At 40.7% G+C, this 18,048-nt stretch overlaps 1 protein-coding gene across 2 annotated transcripts in view; it reads right to left on the reverse strand.

Annotated features, from left to right (window-relative positions):
* Gga (ADP-ribosylation factor-binding protein Gga) overlaps window positions 1-16,199 on the reverse strand; it is a 236,986-nt gene extending 220,787 nt beyond the window's left edge. For both annotated transcript variants that reach the window (XM_070093106.1, XM_070093107.1), the window contains exons 1-2: window positions 16,054-16,199; window positions 7,109-7,269 (exon numbers count right to left, since the gene is read on the reverse strand). In XM_070093106.1, coding sequence (XP_069949207.1) covers window positions 7,109-7,269; window positions 16,054-16,090 — 198 coding nt within the window. In that variant the 5' untranslated portion in view covers window positions 16,091-16,199. The remainder of the gene's footprint in view (window positions 1-7,108; window positions 7,270-16,053) is intronic.
* Between the last annotated feature and the right edge of the window lie 1,849 nt (window positions 16,200-18,048).

Raw genomic sequence — 18,048 nt, forward strand, 5'->3', positions numbered from 1 at the left:
GCAATTTGGCCAATTTCATGAAAATTAAAAAATATGACAATTTAAAAATAAGGGTAGGTAGTAGGTTGGTAGACAGCAACCACCCAGGGAAGTACTACCGTCCTGCCAGATGACTGTGAAACAAAAACTTGTAACTGTTTTGCATGATGGTAGGATTGCTGGTTTCTTTTTCTGTCTCATAAACACGCTAAGATAACAGGGATATCTTGCTACTCCTACTTACACTTTGGTCACACTTCACAGACACGCACATGCATATATATATATACATACATCTAGGTTTTTCTCTTTTTTCTAAATAGCTCTTGTTCTTTTTTATTTCTTCTATTGTCCATGGGGAAGTGGAAAAGAATCTTTCCTCCGTAAGCCATGCGTGTCGTATGAGGCGACTAAAATGCCGGGAGCAATGGGCTAGTAACCCCTTCTCCTGTATACAATTACTAAAAAAGAGAAGAAGAAAAACTTTATAAAACTGGGTTGCTTAAATGTGCGTGGATGTAGTGCGGATGACAAGAAACAGATGATTGCTGATGTTATGAATGAAAAGAAGTTGGATGTCCTGGCCCTAAGCGAAACAAAGCTGAAGGGGGTAGGAGAGTTTCAGTGGGGGGAAATAAATGGGATTAAATCTGGAGTATCTGAGAGAGTTAGAGCAAAGGAAGGGGTAGCAGTAATGTTAAATGATCAGTTATGGAAGGAGAAAAGAGAATATGAATGTGTAAATTCAAGAATTATGTGGATTAAAGTAAAGGTTGGATGCGAGAAGTGGGTCATAATAAGCGTGTATGCACCTGGAGAAGAGAGGAATGCAGAGGAGAGAGAGAGATTTTGGGAGATGTTAAGTGAATGTATAGGAGCCTTTGAACCAAGTGAGAGAGTAATTGTGGTAGGGGACTTGAATGCTAAAGTAGGAGAAACTTTTAGAGAGGGTGTGGTAGGTAAGTTTGGGGTGCCAGGTGTAAATGATAATGGGAGCCCTTTGATTGAACTTTGTATAGAAAGGGGTTTAGTTATAGGTAATACATATTTTAAGAAAAAGAGGATAAATAAGTATACACGATATGATGTAGGGTGAAATGACAGTAGTTTGTTGGATTATGTATTGGTAGATAAAAGACTGTTGAGTAGACTTCAGGATGTACATGTTTATAGAGGGGCCACAGATATATCAGATCACTTTCTAGTTGTAGCTATACTGAGAGTAAAAGGTAGATGGGATACAAGGAGAATAGAAGCATCAGGGAAGAGAGAGGTGAAGGTTTATAAACTAAAAGAGGAGGCAGTTAGGGTAAGATATAAACAGCTATTGGAGGATAGATGGGCTAATGAGAGCATAGGCAATGGGGTCGAAGAGGTATGGGGTAGGTTTAAAAATGTAGTGTTAGAGTGTTCAGCAGAAGTTTGTGGTTACAGGAAAGTGGGTGCAGGAGGGAAGAGGAGCGATTGGTGGAATGATGATGTAAAGAGAGTAGTAAGGGAGAAAAAGTTAGCATATGAGAAGTTTTTACAAAGTAGAAGTGATGCAAGGAGGGAAGAGTATATGGAGAAAAAGAGAGAAGTTAAGAGAGTGGTGAAGCAATGTAAAAAGAGAGCAAATGAGAGAGTGGGTGAGATGTTATCAACAAATTTTGTTGAAAATAAGAAAAAGTTTTGGAGTGAGATTAACAAGTTAAGAAAGCCTAGAGAACAAATGGATTTGTCAGTTAAAAATAGGAGAGGAGAGTTATTAAATGGAGAGTTAGAGGTATTGGGAAGATGGAAGGAATATTTTGAGGAATTGTTAAATGTTGATGAAGATAGGGAAGCTGTGATTTCGTGTATAGGGCAAGGAGGAATAACATCTTGTAGGAGTGAGGAAGAGCCAGTTGTGAGTGTGGGGGAAGTTCGTGAGGCAGTAGGTAAAATGAAAGGGGGTAAGGCAGCCGGGATTGATGGGATAAAGATAGAAATGTTAAAAGCAGGTGGGGATATAGTTTTGGAGTGGTTGGTGCAATTATTTAATAAATGTATGGAAGAGGGTAAGGTACCTAGGGATTGGCAGAGAGCATGCATAGTTCCTTTGTATAAAGGCAAAGGGGATAAAAGAGAGTGCAAAAATTATAGGGGGATAAGTCTGTTGAGTGTACCTGGTAAAGTGTATGGTAGAGTTATAATTGAAAGAATTAAGAGTAAGACGGAGAATAGGATAGCAGATGAACAAGGAGGCTTTAGGAAAGGTAGGGGGTGTGTGGACCAGGTGTTTACAGTGAAACATATAAGTGAACAGTATTTAGATAAGGCTAAAGAGGTCTTTGTGGCATTTATGGATTTGGAAAAGGCGTATGACAGGGTGGATAGGGGGGCAATGTGGCAGATGTTGCAAGTGTATGGTGTAGGAGGTAGGTTACTGAAAGCAGTGAAGAGTTTTTACGAGGATAGTGAGGCTCAAGTTAGAGTATGTAGGAAAGAGGGAAATTTTTTCCCAGTAAAAGTAGGCCTTAGACAAGGATGTGTGATGTCACCGTGGTTGTTTAATATATTTATAGATGGGGTTGTAAGAGAAGTAAATGCGAGGGTTTTGGCAAGAGGCGTGGAGTTAAAAGATAAAGAATCACACACAAAGTGGGAGTTGTCACAGCTGCTCTTTGCTGATGACACTGTGCTCTTGGGAGATTCTGAAGAGAAGTTGCAGAGATTGGTGGATGAATTTGGTAGGGTGTGCAAAAGAAGAAAATTAAAGGTGAATACAGGAAAGAGTAAGGTTATGAGGATAACAAAAAGATTAGGTGATGAAAGATTGAATATCAGATTGGAGGGAGAGAGTATGGAGGAGGTGAACGTATTCAGATATTTGGGAGTGGACGTGTCAGCGGATGGGTCTATGAAAGATGAGGTGAATCATAGAATTGATGAGGGAAAAAGAGTGAGTGGTGCACTTAGGAGTCTGTGGAAACAAAGAACTTTGTCCTTGGAGGCAAAGAGGGGAATGTATGAGAGTATAGTTTTACCAACGCTCTTATATGGGTGTGAAGCGTGGGTGATGAATGTTGCAGCGAGGAGAAGGCTGGAGGCAGTGGAGATGTCATGTCTGAGGGCAATGTGTGGTGTGAATATAATGCAGAGAATTCGTAGTTTGGAAGTTAGGAGGAGGTGCGGGATTACCAAAACTGTTGTCCAGAGGGCTGAGGAAGGGTTGTTGAGGTGGTTCGGACATGTAGAGAGAATGGAGCGAAACAGAATGACTTCAAGAGTGTATCAGTCTGTAGTGGAAGGAAGGCGGGGTAGGGGTCGGCCTAGGAAGGGTTGGAGGGAGGGGGTAAAGGAGGTTTTGTGTGCGAGGGGCTTGGACTTCCAGCAGGCATGCGTGAGCGTGTTTGATAGGAGTGAATGGAGACAAATGGTTTTTAATACTTGACGTGCTGTTGGAGTGTGAGCAAAGTAACATTTATGAAGGGATTCAGGGAAACCGGCAGGCCGGACTTGAGTCCTGGAGATGGGAAGTACAGTGCCTGCACTCTGAAGGAGGGGTGTTAATGTTGCAGTTTAAAAACTGTAGTGTAAAGCACCCTTCTGGCAAGACAGTGATGGAGTGAATGATGGTGAAAGTTTTTCTTTTTCGGGCCACCCTGCCTTGGTGGGAATCGGCCGGTGTGATAATAAAAAAAAAAAAAAAATTAAAAATAAGGTTCAGAATGAACAATGCAGACATTCCTTGCTCTAAAATAACATTTTCTTTGTTCATCAGTCACATCTCCAGGCCCCTCTGATACTACTCTTGCTTTCTGTTTTGAATTTTTATTCAAACAAAAAATAGAAGATTTACTGTTATGCAGACTACTGCAATATTGTAATAATTGTACAAATAATGTCAACCCATTCATGACTGCATATTAAAATGGCTAGTTGGACATTTATTGGACAATGACATCATTTGTTTACTTTTGAACATCAGCAAAAATCAAACATTTCCACTACTTTGAGCTCCATTTCTAGGTTCTTTTTATAGTCAAACCAATCAAAATCACCTCTATTTCTATAATATGTTTCCCATTCTATCAAATGAGACCAAGAAAACGAGAATAGAACCATAAATACTATACGAAAATAGACCACAAAGTCGGCATTTTAATTAAAAAAAAACGGTCTTTTTTTTTTTCCTCATTATGCACTGCATGCTCCGGGATTTTTTTTATATGGTGCACACTGACCACACAGACCTATTCTTTCACATGTGGGCCTACCAGCTTTCTCCTGCTTGATTTGAAGCCACTAGAATTTACGAGTATACAGTGGACCCTCAGCTAACGATGGCATCACTTTACGTTAAATTCAGCATACGATGCATTTTAACACAAAAATTGTGCCTCAGCTAACGCTAAAAGACTCACCCTACGCGATTCGTTCGAGACTCGTCCACGTGTGACCTGAGCACGCCTCAGCTGTCCCGTGGGTGCCAGTTTTCACAAGCCAGCCAGTGCGGGCGCATCCACGCATAAAATCGAAACATTTCATATTATCACAGCGTTTTTAGTGATTGTACCTGCAAAACAAGTCACCATGGGCCCCAAGAAAGCTTCTAGTGCCAACCCTGCAGATAAAAGGGTGAGAATTACTATGGATATAAAGAAAGAGATTAAGGAAATGTGTGCAAAGTGGCATGAAGTGCAAACCTTTATGGATGAAAATCACCCTCACACAGCTATTGCAAGCCGTGCTGGTGACTATTACAATGACAATGTTGTGAACCACTTTAGACAAATCATAAAGGAATGGGAAGTACAGGCCTCTATGGACAGATATGTTGTGCGACAGAGGTCCAGCGACTCTCAAGCTGGTCCTAGTGGCATTAAAAGAAGAAGGGAAGTAACCCTGGAAAAGGACTTGATACCTCAAGTCCTAATGGAAGGGGATTCCCCTTCTAAACATTAACAACTTCCACACTCTCCCATCCTCCCATCCCATCAATCATCACCAGATCTTCAATATAGGTAAGTGTCAGTTTGTGTGTATTAAAATTAATATTTCATGTGGTAAATTTTTTTTTTTTTCATACTTTGGGGTGTCTTGCATGGATTAATTCGATTTCCATTGTTTCTTATGGGGGAAATTAATTCAACTAACGATAATTTCAGCATACGATGAGCTTTCAGGAACGGATTAATATCGTTAGCTGAGGGTCCACTGTATATATGTCTAACACGGTTCCTCGTAAGATGTATATATACGACCAAAACAGTCAAAGGGTTAAAGATAAGATGAGGTGGTTAGCTGTTGGGCTAAGTACGTATATTCTTTCCTAACCCCTCTCTGTGATCTGGCAAAACCACTAATTTGGCACCCTACAGGTCCCAATGATGCCGGATTAGTAATGGTTCACCTGTACCAGCACTCTTATATAGATGTGAAGAATAGGTTGTGAATGTTGTAGCAAGGAGGCTGGAAGCAGTGGAGATATTGTGTGTGAGCACAATGTGCAGTGTGAATATGCAAAAAATTTGTAGTTTGGATATTAAGAGGAGGTGCAGGCTTGCTAAAAGTATTATCCAGAGTGCTGAGGAGGGGTTGTTGAGGTGGTTTGAACATTTAGAGAGATTAAAGTAAAATAGAATGACTTGGAGGGTGTATAAATCTGTAGTGGAGGGGAGACTGAGTGGGGCTTGTCCTAGGAAAGGCTGGAGGGAGGGGGGAAAAGGAGGTTTTTGTATGCAAGAGACTTGGACATCCAACAGGCTTGTGTGTGTATATTAGACAGGAATGAGAAGATAGCAAATTTTATCACTTGACTTGCTGTTGGAGAGTGAGCAGGATAACATTTATGAAAGGATTCAAGGAAACCGGTTAGCTGGACTTTAAGTCCTGGAGGTGAGAAGCACAATCCCTGCATTCTGAAGGAAAGATGGGGATACTGCAGTTTAGAAAGACATTTGAACTGTAGTATTGGTGCACCTCTAGCAAGACAGTGATGGAGTGAGTGATGGTGACAGTGTTTCTTCTCTTTTGAGACACCCTACCTTGGTGGGAGAGAGTCAATGTGTTAAAAATAAGTGTGTCACCACCAACAACCACTTGAATGTATTAATACACCACCACCAGTTTAAAGGTTAATTAGATAACAATGGTATATCATACAATACTGTATATGAAAAACTATCTAAAAAAAACACACTTAACCTGACTCCTCATTTTTTCTTTTTCTTTTTCTTCTTCTCCCTCTTCCTCTTTCCTCTTTCCTTTTTCTCCTCTGGGTTGTCTTTCTCTCTTCTGTCTCGTGTTTGTGTTCCTTCTTTATTTCACCACTTCCCCTTTCACGCACCTCTGTGCTCTTGCTCTCCCTCTGTGGGCACCTAGCTCTCTTGCAGTGCTCCCCTTCCTTTGTATTTGACTGGCTCGTCCTCCTTATTCCCCACTTCTACCACTACTACTACCTCTTCTACTACTACTACTACTACTACTGATGAAATTAAGACACATGTGCGGCGCCTGGGTGTCTTTGTTGTGGGCGTTTCGCCATCCAGTGGCTGGCTGGATGGCGAAATGTCTACGATGGGGATGCCCAGGTGTTGCGCATGTATCTTAATTTCATCTTGCCGGTATTATATACCATTCTTGTACTACTACTACTACTACTACTACCACCTCTTCCTGCCTATATATAGCCGTCCTGCTCCTCTTCTGGTTAGTGTGACTTTGCAAATGGTCCAAGTCGGACCAAAACGTCGTCGTAAGCTTCTCTCTTTTATGTGCGGGTTATTTGTGTATCGTTCCAGTCACGGTATTGTGCCTTTTTTTATCTAAAAAAATTTAACACACCAGGTGTTTTCCAATGTGGTAGGAAGACTAAACAAAAAAAAATGATTGACCACCATTCACTCAATCACTGTCAAATGATGATTATTATGTCCCTCTTGTTTTGGGTCACCTCTACCTCACTGGGAGATGGTCGGCATTTTAAAAAAAAAATTACATCTTATTACAACTTTGGAAAAATCCATTCAAAATATTTACTTTAATAAGATAATTATACAGTACTTTACATCTGACACAAACTTCAAGCTGCTCATCAATTAAAATAAATGAGAAAATTCCTATTTTTCTTTCAAAGAAATGTAGCAGAAGGTTGTTAACTCACAGCAAGTGCCTGCAGAGCCTCTCTTTCCTGGGGAGACTGTATCTTGTGAGCCAGGAGTCTGACGGCTGTCTGTACACCACCGGACTCAGCACTGACTGCATGGCATACAGCCTGGATGGAATTCGGGTCATCCTCGGTGTTTAGAGGACTCGTGGACTTCTCTTGAGAGTAAAAAGCATTATCAATAATACATGATAAAAGAAAAGCACCATTTACAGAAAGTCTAAAATACTGTACCAAAAAACTGTGTCCCTCACTTTACACAAAAGATGTGTTCCCAGCCAGTAATCCATAAAGGATAATTGCATAACCTCTCATTATTATGACTGGGAGAAAGCACCAAACCTATAAAAGAAGCAATCATGTTCGATTAAAGGAGGGGGGCATAGGTCCCCTGCCTTGAATCAAGAGCCCCTTGCCAGCATCAAGGTGCCTCTGTTGACAGGTAAATCTTATAAAGAAAACCAATATAACATGTAAAACATAAGGATAAACTCCAAGACTTTGCAAATTCCACATTTCTTGATGAACATTTACCAAAAAAAATATACGAGTCTACCACACATGTACCATACTATAAGAGAGAAATGAATTTTGTCCAAAATGAGAAAAAATACAAAATTCAATCACAATTGTTATATGATTAACATAGGCAGACTCAGGGAAAAATTTCATATTTCTGGAACAATCTTTTACCACAAAATTCTGAGTATACAATATAACCTATAGGCATCAAAAAAAATAAATGAATTTGGTTCAAAAAATTTATGTGTCATTATAGTAAACTTAATACTACAGTATATTGCAATTAAGGAGACTACATATTCTGTTTTAATAATGTGGCAGACAATAATACAAATATTTTTTATAACAAAGAGTAATCTAAAAAAGAATCATTAGCACTAAGGGACATTAATAGCAGCCATGTCCCAGTCAATGTTAATTATAAAAGGTCACAATAATATGAGTGGAACAATTCACCAAAAACACACACTTAGGAGGGGGATGTTAGGATCACATTTCAGTCCATCCCAGACCATTGTCAAATCACAACTGAGAGAGTAAAGAGGAAAAGAAGGTGAGAAGACATTTGTCTTCTGCATTATCTTTTTCTTTGCATTTCTTGTCTTCTGCCTTGGTGGGTTCTGTCCCTAGGTTCTTCCATGTGGGAGTTTTGTCCTAAGCCCGGGTCAGCAGTCCTCCTTCAGTGCTTCTTTGTTCTCTTGTTCTTCTCCACTACCACTTCTACCATTATTACTAATTCTTTCACTACTACTACTACTACTACCAACTCTACTATTACCTTTACATCTTGCTTTACCATTACCACCACTACTACTACTGTTGTGCTACTACCACCACTGCCAGCACTGTTGCTGCTACTACTACTACTATCATGGTTCTCCTCGTCCTCCCTCCCCGTATTCTATCTTCTGGCCTTTTCTGCCTCTTACTCAACAAGTAGTAATTTTAACAGTGGTCCAGGATGGACCTAAACATTATCTTAATGTTCCTGTCCTGCGAGTGGATTTTTGGTGAAAACTTTCATTATAAACCATGTAATAATGTTGGTAGAATTACTGACAATATGTAAAGTAAAAGGACACTTGTGCAACTAATGTGACATTTTTATTGTGGCAACGTTTTATTTTCGAAACATTGCCACAATAAAATTGTCACATTAGCTGCACTTGTGTCTTTTTACTTTACATTATAAACCATGTCTGAGATACTGAAATAATATCCATGTTTTCAGTGAATGCAATTAGTCTTAGACAATTTAGTAATGTCTAGTAGTCTACTACTCTGCCTATCTATTCTTATCTCCTTAAGGGAGCATCTAGGCGAGTACATGTACAGATAGGAAGTGCGTTGGCTTGACGTTAATCAAACTGAGAATCAAGTCTCCATATCTTGTGATGAATGACCTACATGGGTTTACCGCTTTACATGAATTATTATTGCACTGTATTAAGGGAGCAAAACATTTAACCCTTTAACTGTCCAAACGTATATCTACATTTGTACCGCTAGCGCTTCAAACATAGATCTATGCTTTATTTTACACGCTTTCAAGTGTAAAAAAAAAAGTAGATCTAGCGGTAAAAACGTAGATCTACGTTTGGACAGTTTAAGGGTTAAGTCGCTTCCATTTTTATGGCAAACAGTCAATAAAGAAAACAGGCACTCAACAGATGAACCCAAGGCCAGCATCACTTGAATTTTGAAAAAGTCTCTAAATACAGTGTCATCAAAACAGGTTGAGATTATAAGAATTTCAAAGAATACAGTGGACCCTCGGTCACTGGCTGTTCCGCTTATCGGCCAACTCACTTACTGGCCAGTTTTTCGGCTTCCGGTTATCGGGCGTTATTTCGCTTATCAGCTGTATGGTACACATCAACCCACCACCACCAGCCGCGATCATGTCAGTCTGGCTTTGTCTCTGGGCAAGTAAGGAAGCTTCTGCTCATTCATCCAAACATTTTGCTATAATTGATTGATTTTCATGGGTTTTTGATTAAGTGCAACTGGGAAATAAGTAACTATGGCCCCAGAGAAAGTTGCTAGTAAAGATTCTTTGGTAAAGAAAGAGAGAAACACGATGGAATTTAAGAAAGAAGTTGTTGAAAAGTATGAGAGTGGTGTTCGAGTGCTAGAACTTGCCAGGATGTATGGGGAAAACAAATCAACAATCACTTCTATCCTGGCAAAGAAAGAACAAATCAAGGAAGCTGATGTGGCGAAAAGAGTAAATATGCTAACCAAGCAAAGGTCACCTATAATGGAAGATATGGAGAAGTTGCTGGTTTTGTGGATCACCAAAAAACAATTAGTGGGAGATAGTGTTGTGGAGCTGATGATTTGTGAGAAGGAAAGGCAGTTGCATGTGAATCTTGTAAAGAAAATGCCTGGAACAAGTGCTGCTGTTTGTGAATGTAGGGCCAGCAAAGGCTGGTTTGAGAGATTTAGGAAGCGTAGTGGCATGCACAGTGTGGTAAGGCATAGGGAGTCTGCAAGTTCTGACAAATGTATGGCTGAAAAATTTGTGCAGGAATTCAAGGGGTACATAGAGGCTGAAGGATTCCTCTCCCAACAAGTGTTCAATTGTGACATAACAGGCCCCTTTTGGAAGAAAATGCCTAAGAGGACCTACAATATGCAGGAAGAAAAAGCACTGCCAGGACACAAGCTTATGAAAGACAGGCTTACTCTTTTGTTCTGTGCTAACGCTAGTGAGGATTTCAAAGTGAAGCCTTTACTGGTGTATCACTATGAAAATCCCAGTGTGTTCAAGAAAAACAATGCCATCAAGAATAGATTGTGTGTAATGTGGAAAACTAATAATAAGGCATGGGTCACAAGGCACATTTTCAAAAAGTGGGTCAATGATGCTTTTGGCCCCAGCGCAAAAAAATACCGCCTGGAAAAGAAATTGCCACTTAAGTACCTCCTGTTACTGGACAATGCTCCTGAAACGGAGCACTCTGTACAGTTATTTTGTGAGACAGGGGTCCAGTGACTCTCAAGCTGGTCCTAGTGGCATTAAAAGACAAAGAAGGGAAGTAACCCCAGAGAAGGCCTTGCTACCTAAAGTCTTTATGGAGGGGGATTCCCCTTCCAAACACTAACTCCTCCCTCTTTCCTCTTCCCTATCCTCCAGAAGCCAGTATTAGCCTTCGATAAAGGTATGTAATACTTACATAATTGTTAATTTTTTTTTTTTTGTGAATAATTTTGTCTGGAACGGATTAATTGTATTTCCATTACGTAATTCTTATGGGAAATAATAATTTGGTTTTCAGCCATTTCGGTTATCGGCCAACCTTCTGGAATGGATTACGGCCGATAACCGGGGGTCCACTGTGCTGAATGTGTTTTCCAGGTTGCCTTTTTTTTTGGTCTTCTTTATTTCTTTGAACTTGGATTTCTTCATTAGCTTTTTCAGAGATGATATGCAGTATACTATATTTTAGCTAGTTCTTTCTGTCAATGGATCTAAGGATGCTGTTGGTTTGTTTTGGGCTCTCTAGTTTCTTTGTTGTAACATGTTTGTTTAAAGGACTAGATTTTTTGTAGGAATACATTAACATACAAGTCTTTATCACTGTTAGTTCCGTCACTCAGTGTTACGAATTACTACATAAAGTTATTTACTAATGCCTCTTCACTGAGCTCCAACTAGATATCATTAGTTTCAAGCAGTCGCATTTCTGTTATGCTGGTGACTAGGAAAGCGAGATAATGATCAGTTTTATAGTCAGTGAAAATGCCTAGTTTTAGAGGTGCCATTATATATGTCCAGATGGGGTTGCATGAAGATGCTGTTGCCATAGTAATTCTCATAGATTTGGATATGAATGATACAGTATTAAAAAGCATTTATAAAGCTTATTAATACCATACATACCAGTCTTCTAACTGAATGAGATTGATGGAAGACATGAGCCCATGGTTAGCCAGTCCTAAAAACCAGCATGTCAATGCACTATCCACTGGACTATGCTGGCCTCATAAGATTCAGCCAACTAGGGACAGTCTATTTCTATACACCATAGGCAGGAACATTTATATTTTATTTAATTCATGGGGTAGCACTAGACTTCTAGTTGTACAGCAGTCTGGGGAAATGGGAAAACAATCAGAATGGTAGCTCCAACAGCCTTCGCTAGCATGAAGACACCTACCATGAAGGGACTGTAGGTATGACCAAGCATATCATACACTGGGGAAACATAATGCTGTAGTCGTTAATACTTTTAGCACCTTCAGCTTACATTTGAAGGATGTAAGTTGAAGGACCTGGGTTCAATCCCAGTACCTATTGTCCATGTTTACCTAGCATTAAGTAGGTACCTCAGTGTTAGCAGATTGTCATAGGTTGCATCTTGGGGAAGAGGATCACATGACCTTAAAGGAAATAAGCCATGCTGGCTGTTTTGGGTTATACTGGGTTAATAACCTTCCAGATTAACAATCCAAATAAAATCATCTGTTTTTTTATGTACTTACAAAGTAATTGGGAAACCAATGCAAATTATAATTTCCTACTTGGCCCAGGTCCAGGCTGTGAGAGTAGGGAAACTTTCAAAACACATCAAGGGTATATCTGGCACTAAGCCAACATCTCACTCAGCAGAGAGAGAGGGCAAACAGAATACAAGAGCAGGTGTTAAACTGACATACAACACAGCACAAGAACAGGTGTTCAGCTGGCAGAACAACACAAAAGCAGGTTTCCCTGACAACCAACACAGAACAAAAGAGCAGCTGTTAGCTTGACACACAGAACACAGCACAAGAGAGATAAGATTTTGTTCGGATTTTTAACCCCAGAGTGTTAGCCACCCAGGATAACCCAAGAAAATCACTGTGTCATCAAGGACTGTCTTATTTCCATTGGAGTCCTTCAATCTTGTCCCCCAGGATTTGACCCACACCTGTCAAATAACACTCAGATACCTACATAATAGGTGAACAGGGACAGCAGGTGTAAGGAAACACACCCAATGCTTCCACCCTTACTGAGGATCAAACCATGGACACTCGGTGTGTGAGGCAAGAGATTTCCTACATGGCCACCTGACAGAGCACAGGAGCGAGCGTCCGCCAGACAACACACAGTGCACACACACACACACACACACACACACACACACACACACACACACACACACATATGCCTGCACATACAACAGGCCTAGTGTCTAATCGACATGTGCCTAGGACCAAATGGTAACTAACTAACAGGAGCGGGCATTCACCTGACAACACACACACAGCACAGAAGTGGGCCTCCACCTGACACCACAGAGCACAGGAGCGGACATTCGCCTAACACCACAGAGCACAGGAGTGGGCGTTCACCTGACAACACAGAGCACAGGAGTGGGCGTTGGCCTGACAACACAGATCACAGGAGCACACGCTGGCCTGACACAGATCACAGGGGCAGGTGCTGGCCTGATACAGATCACAGTAGCAGGCGTTGGCCTGACACACAACCAAACAGGTGTTTACCTCTAGCCCAGAGAGTACATAATATATGGACAAGTGGCAAACCCACAGGGGACAACACCTGGGAGGCAATCAGCTTCGATCCAAAGGAGTGGACAGGTCCGATCCCTTGAATCAAGAGTCCCCACACAGCGATGGTCTTATTGTCATCAAATACCATCATCACAAGAACGGTATACAACACCCAAATAAAGAGGAATCACACACACATCAGTGGCATTATCAATTCAGTCCTAAGATAAGTCACTTTGACTTTTCTGGCTTATCCTTGGTAATTTACACATTTGTTAAACTATGTATGATAATTGTACTTATGTATACTTGTACAGGACCCCAATGGAAATACAAGGATCCTAATGGAAATATAGGGACCCAAGTGGAAATACTGGGACCCCAGTGGAAATACAGGGACCCCAGTAGAAATACAGGGACCCCAGTGGAAATACAGGGACCCCAGTGGAAATACAGGGACCCCAGTAGAAATACAGGGACCCCAGTGGAAATACAGGGACCTCAGTGGAAATACAGGGACCCCCAGTGGAAATACAGGGACCCCAGTGGAAATACAGGGACCCCAGTGGAAATACAGGGACCCCAGTGGAAATACAGGGACCCCAGTGGAAATACAGGGACCCCAGTGGAAATACAGGGACCTCAATGGAAATACAGGGACCTCAATGGAAATACAGGGACCTCAATGGAAATACAGGGACCTCAATGGAAATACAAGGACCTCAATGGAAATACAAGGACCTCAATGGAAATACAAGGACCTCAATGGAAATACACTACAATTTTTATTTATGGCAATGCAAATAATGTAGTTTATGTGCGAGAAAACACTATTAGGCACAAACGAAAGTCACTAACATGCAAAGCATCTCAGGCAAACTAATCCCAATGCCTAAGAGGCGAGTGAGTTTCCCTGTCTCCTAATATCATGTTTATTTTCCCCCTATCCCCAAACCCAGCCATACTCGCCAACACTGTCAATGATGAATTGCAGAAAATATCTACCTGGATGATGACGAAACCTATTTCATTCAGTTTGGAACCAGAGATGCAAAAGTTCCACTTAGCATAACTACCAATATTCAAAAGTCTAAATTTGCTCACCATAAAGAACATCCATATTTATTCATGTGCCTGCTACATACATAGAACACTACACACAAACATAAACCCTCCACTCAAACTTCTCCTCACCAACCTTAACAGGACACACGACCATAACACAAGACACAGATCTCTTTTTGATGTACCCCGTGTCCATATCACACTGTGTAAAAACTCAATGCACATAAAGGGCCCTAAAATTTGGAATTCATTACCAGAACATACTAAAGTAACCAGGCCTGAAAACCAATTTAAGACTCTTCTAAAAAACCACTTACTCGCCCAGGACTAAATAATCAACACTCAATATTTAACAAAGCCAATAATTCTCCCAAGGCCAAGCCCATGATGACACTCTTCAGGTCGCTTGTTCTATCTAGGCTGGAATATTGCTGCACACTAACAGCACCTTTCAAGGCAGGTAAAATTGCTGACCTAGAAAATGTACAGAGAACCTTCACGGCACGCATAACGGAGATAAAACACCTCAATTACTGGGAGCAATTGAAGTTCCTGAACCAGTATTCCCTGGAACGCAGGCAGGAGAGATGCATGATTATATACACCTGGAAAACCCTAGAGGGACTAGTACCGAACTTGCATAAGAAAATCACTCCCTACAAAAGCAAAAGATTCGGCAGACAATGCAACATCCCCCCAATGAAAAGCAGGGGTGTCATTAGCATGTTAAGAGACAATACAGTAAGTGTCAGGCTCCCAAGACTGTTCAGCTGCCTCCCAGCATACATAAGGGGGATTACAAATAGATCCCTGGCAGTCTTCAAGCTGGCACTGGACAAGCACCTAAAGTCAATACCTGACCAGCCGGGCTGTGGCTCGTACAATGGATTGCGTGCAGCCAGCAGTAACAGCCTGGTTGATTGAGCTCTGATCCACCAGGAGTCCTGGTCACAGACCAGGTCACAGGGGCGTTGACCCCCGAAATTCTCTCCAGGAAAACTCCAGGTCCAGGTAATTACTTAAATCTTAAAACTTCAAAACAACATATAGCAAATTGATCATCTTGTTTGTTATACATTGTAAAGAGATAAATATATACAACTATAATGCTTTAATATCGAAATGTTCAAATTTCATTGTTCCAAATACTTAACTGTAATTCATATTGCAAATTTTTTACTGTAATTTTTAACACTGAACCTTTCATTCCTTGTTAATTTAAAGTTAATTTTAAGCCTGCCCATAATGCTCTACATACAAGGGGCTTTTGTCATGTTCACCCAACTATTATAATTCCCTTGTACAACTATGTATTATGTCCAAAAAATAGACAACATATAATTGACCTTGTTCATAATTACTATCGCATTTGCTTTGCTTGTTTTCATAAGGTGAAGTCTGGGATCCTGGACTCACCTTACGAAACAGACAAAGTAAATGCGATGGTAAGTATGGACAAGGTAGATTATGGGGAGGAAAGTAATATATTAGAAAACAGGGGAACTGATGGCCACCTTCAACGCTACTCAAGATTTTGATATGAACTATTAATTCTTATGCAGAAGAGTTGCTAAAGCCACTGGATGGCTAAATGTCTTTAAATATGGATACTGAGACGTTGTACTTGAGTGTTAATTAGTGGTCATTAAGAAGTTGGTGAAGGTAATATTAATAAAGGTGTCACTCTTACTGACAACTAGTACTGGACCAGTCCCGGGTGGCTCTAGTAACTTAGCTCTAACTACACAGGAAGCTTTTAGGGGCCTGGCGGGTGAAAAGTGTTATGATGATGGGAAAGCTGAGTCCCACCAGATGTGCAGACATGAAGTGATAGAAATGTTAAGACATACGGATGAGAGCGTCCAGAGTGGGCGCAGCAGCCGCCATGTTGGCCTCAGTGTTGTTAGTGCGGATGTGTTGACGAGACTTCCACCTCCACAACCACACCTCTTCTTCTTACACTTAAATCTCTTAACACACTCCCTCGTGCATAGGCATTATTTAATTTAACTTGCTACTTCCTTTTCTGTTAATTGCAAGAGCCGTGAGACTGGAGATAAATATTATTTTGAATCAGCGACGTATTGAGGCATCAGAACGAAAATGTTTCTCAGAAAACGGAGACATCTGAGGATTAAAAATAAAAGGGTAAACTCCTATTTTTTGAAGCTCCTCCCTAATTGTTCCGCTGTATTTACGTATAAGTAACAACTAGGATGAATTATCAATATAAATTTTACAAATAAAAAGATTTTATTATATTACTACAATTAATTATACAAGAAAACTTGTAGTTTTTTCTTTTCCTTATTTTTTAATGTTATGTGTATGTGTGTACATTGAGCTACCTTCCAGCCACGTCGCCACAAGCTAATATTCAGAGAAGAAAACGTTCTTCAGATTATTAACCATGAACAGTTGTTGTCCATAATGGCGTCCCAGTTAGTGTGGCTTATATCAATTAAGGCTATACGGTTTTCTTCCAAATAATTAACTCCTAGATAACTGCACCTATACTGCTAATTAAATAATGATAGCAAGTGCAAGGATTATTATTATTATTATTATCAAGGGGGAAGCGCTAAACCCGGAGGATTATACAGCGCCTGGGGGGGGATGTGGAAGGCATTCAGGCTTAATTCGGGAAACGAGCACAGATCCAATTCCCTAAATCAAGAGCCCTTCACCAACATCAAGGAACCTTCCTTGAGGGGTCAAGTGCAAGGAGACAAGTTGCCAATAAATCTCCATATGCCTGGGGATTGAACCCAGGTCATTTAAGTTATGAGGTTAACGATCTACCTCTGAACAATATGCGTAGCCATCTTCTCGGTGTGTGGGTCCTCCCGAGGTCTCACTACGCCAGGGACAGTATTGCCTGGCCCTAGGGTCTCCATACCCAAGGGACTGCTGCTGAGATGCTCGTAGCTCAGCTGTAGTGTTTGCTTCACAACTGAAAGGACCTGAACACGACCTGGATTTGATTCCCGAGTGAAACAAGATGAACGGACAAGTATCCATACATCTACTATCAATGTTCAAATATCAGTATATAGGTACGAAAGCTAGAGCTAACTAGCTGCTGTGGGTCGCATGTAGAGGACACTATATGTGTTTCGGTCGTTGCTCGAGTCCAGAAAGGTATTCCCTGTATCCCTAGCACCAAGTACATCAGTGCATGCAAGAGGTTGTAGAATACAACCTGCCCATAATGCTCTGCATACAAGGGGCTTTTGGCATGTACACCCAACTACTATAATTCCTTGTACAACTGTGTATCATGTCCAAATAAACTACATCATATTATATTATATTATTATACAACGGTTTGGATGAGTGACCGACGACACCTGGGATGGCTGTCCATTCAGTCAAAGCTTCAGCTGACGGTACCAATAAACTCTCATACATAGTGAAGTGAATCCGCAATAATATACCTAGGATATGGTTAAGATTTAAAATGAGAAGAGAGCCAGCAAGACACTGACAGTGGTTCACCAGCTGTTGCAGTCCATCTACAGAGAATGATCACATACTTACCCAACAGTCTCGATAAGACATTTTCTAACAACAGTAGATATCTTCCAGCAACAGCGAGGTCTAGCATACTCTTGACCCAGATAAGAATCACTGGAGTACAGCAACAGCAGTAGGTACCATCAGTTAGTATAGTATGTTTATTATGCACCCCATACCCATCCTGGGGGCGATAGTCAAAAGATTACAGAGGTATATAATGGATCCAGGGACTGGATCCCAAAGTTATGATAGCTGAACTAGTTACAAAGGTAATGAACTCCAGGTAGATCTGGTCACAATCATGGAAAGTTACAAAAGTAATGAAT

Source organism: Cherax quadricarinatus, chromosome 41 (genome assembly GCF_038502225.1).
Source record: "Cherax quadricarinatus isolate ZL_2023a chromosome 41, ASM3850222v1, whole genome shotgun sequence".
Classification (NCBI taxonomy): Eukaryota; Metazoa; Arthropoda; class Malacostraca; order Decapoda; family Parastacidae; genus Cherax; species Cherax quadricarinatus.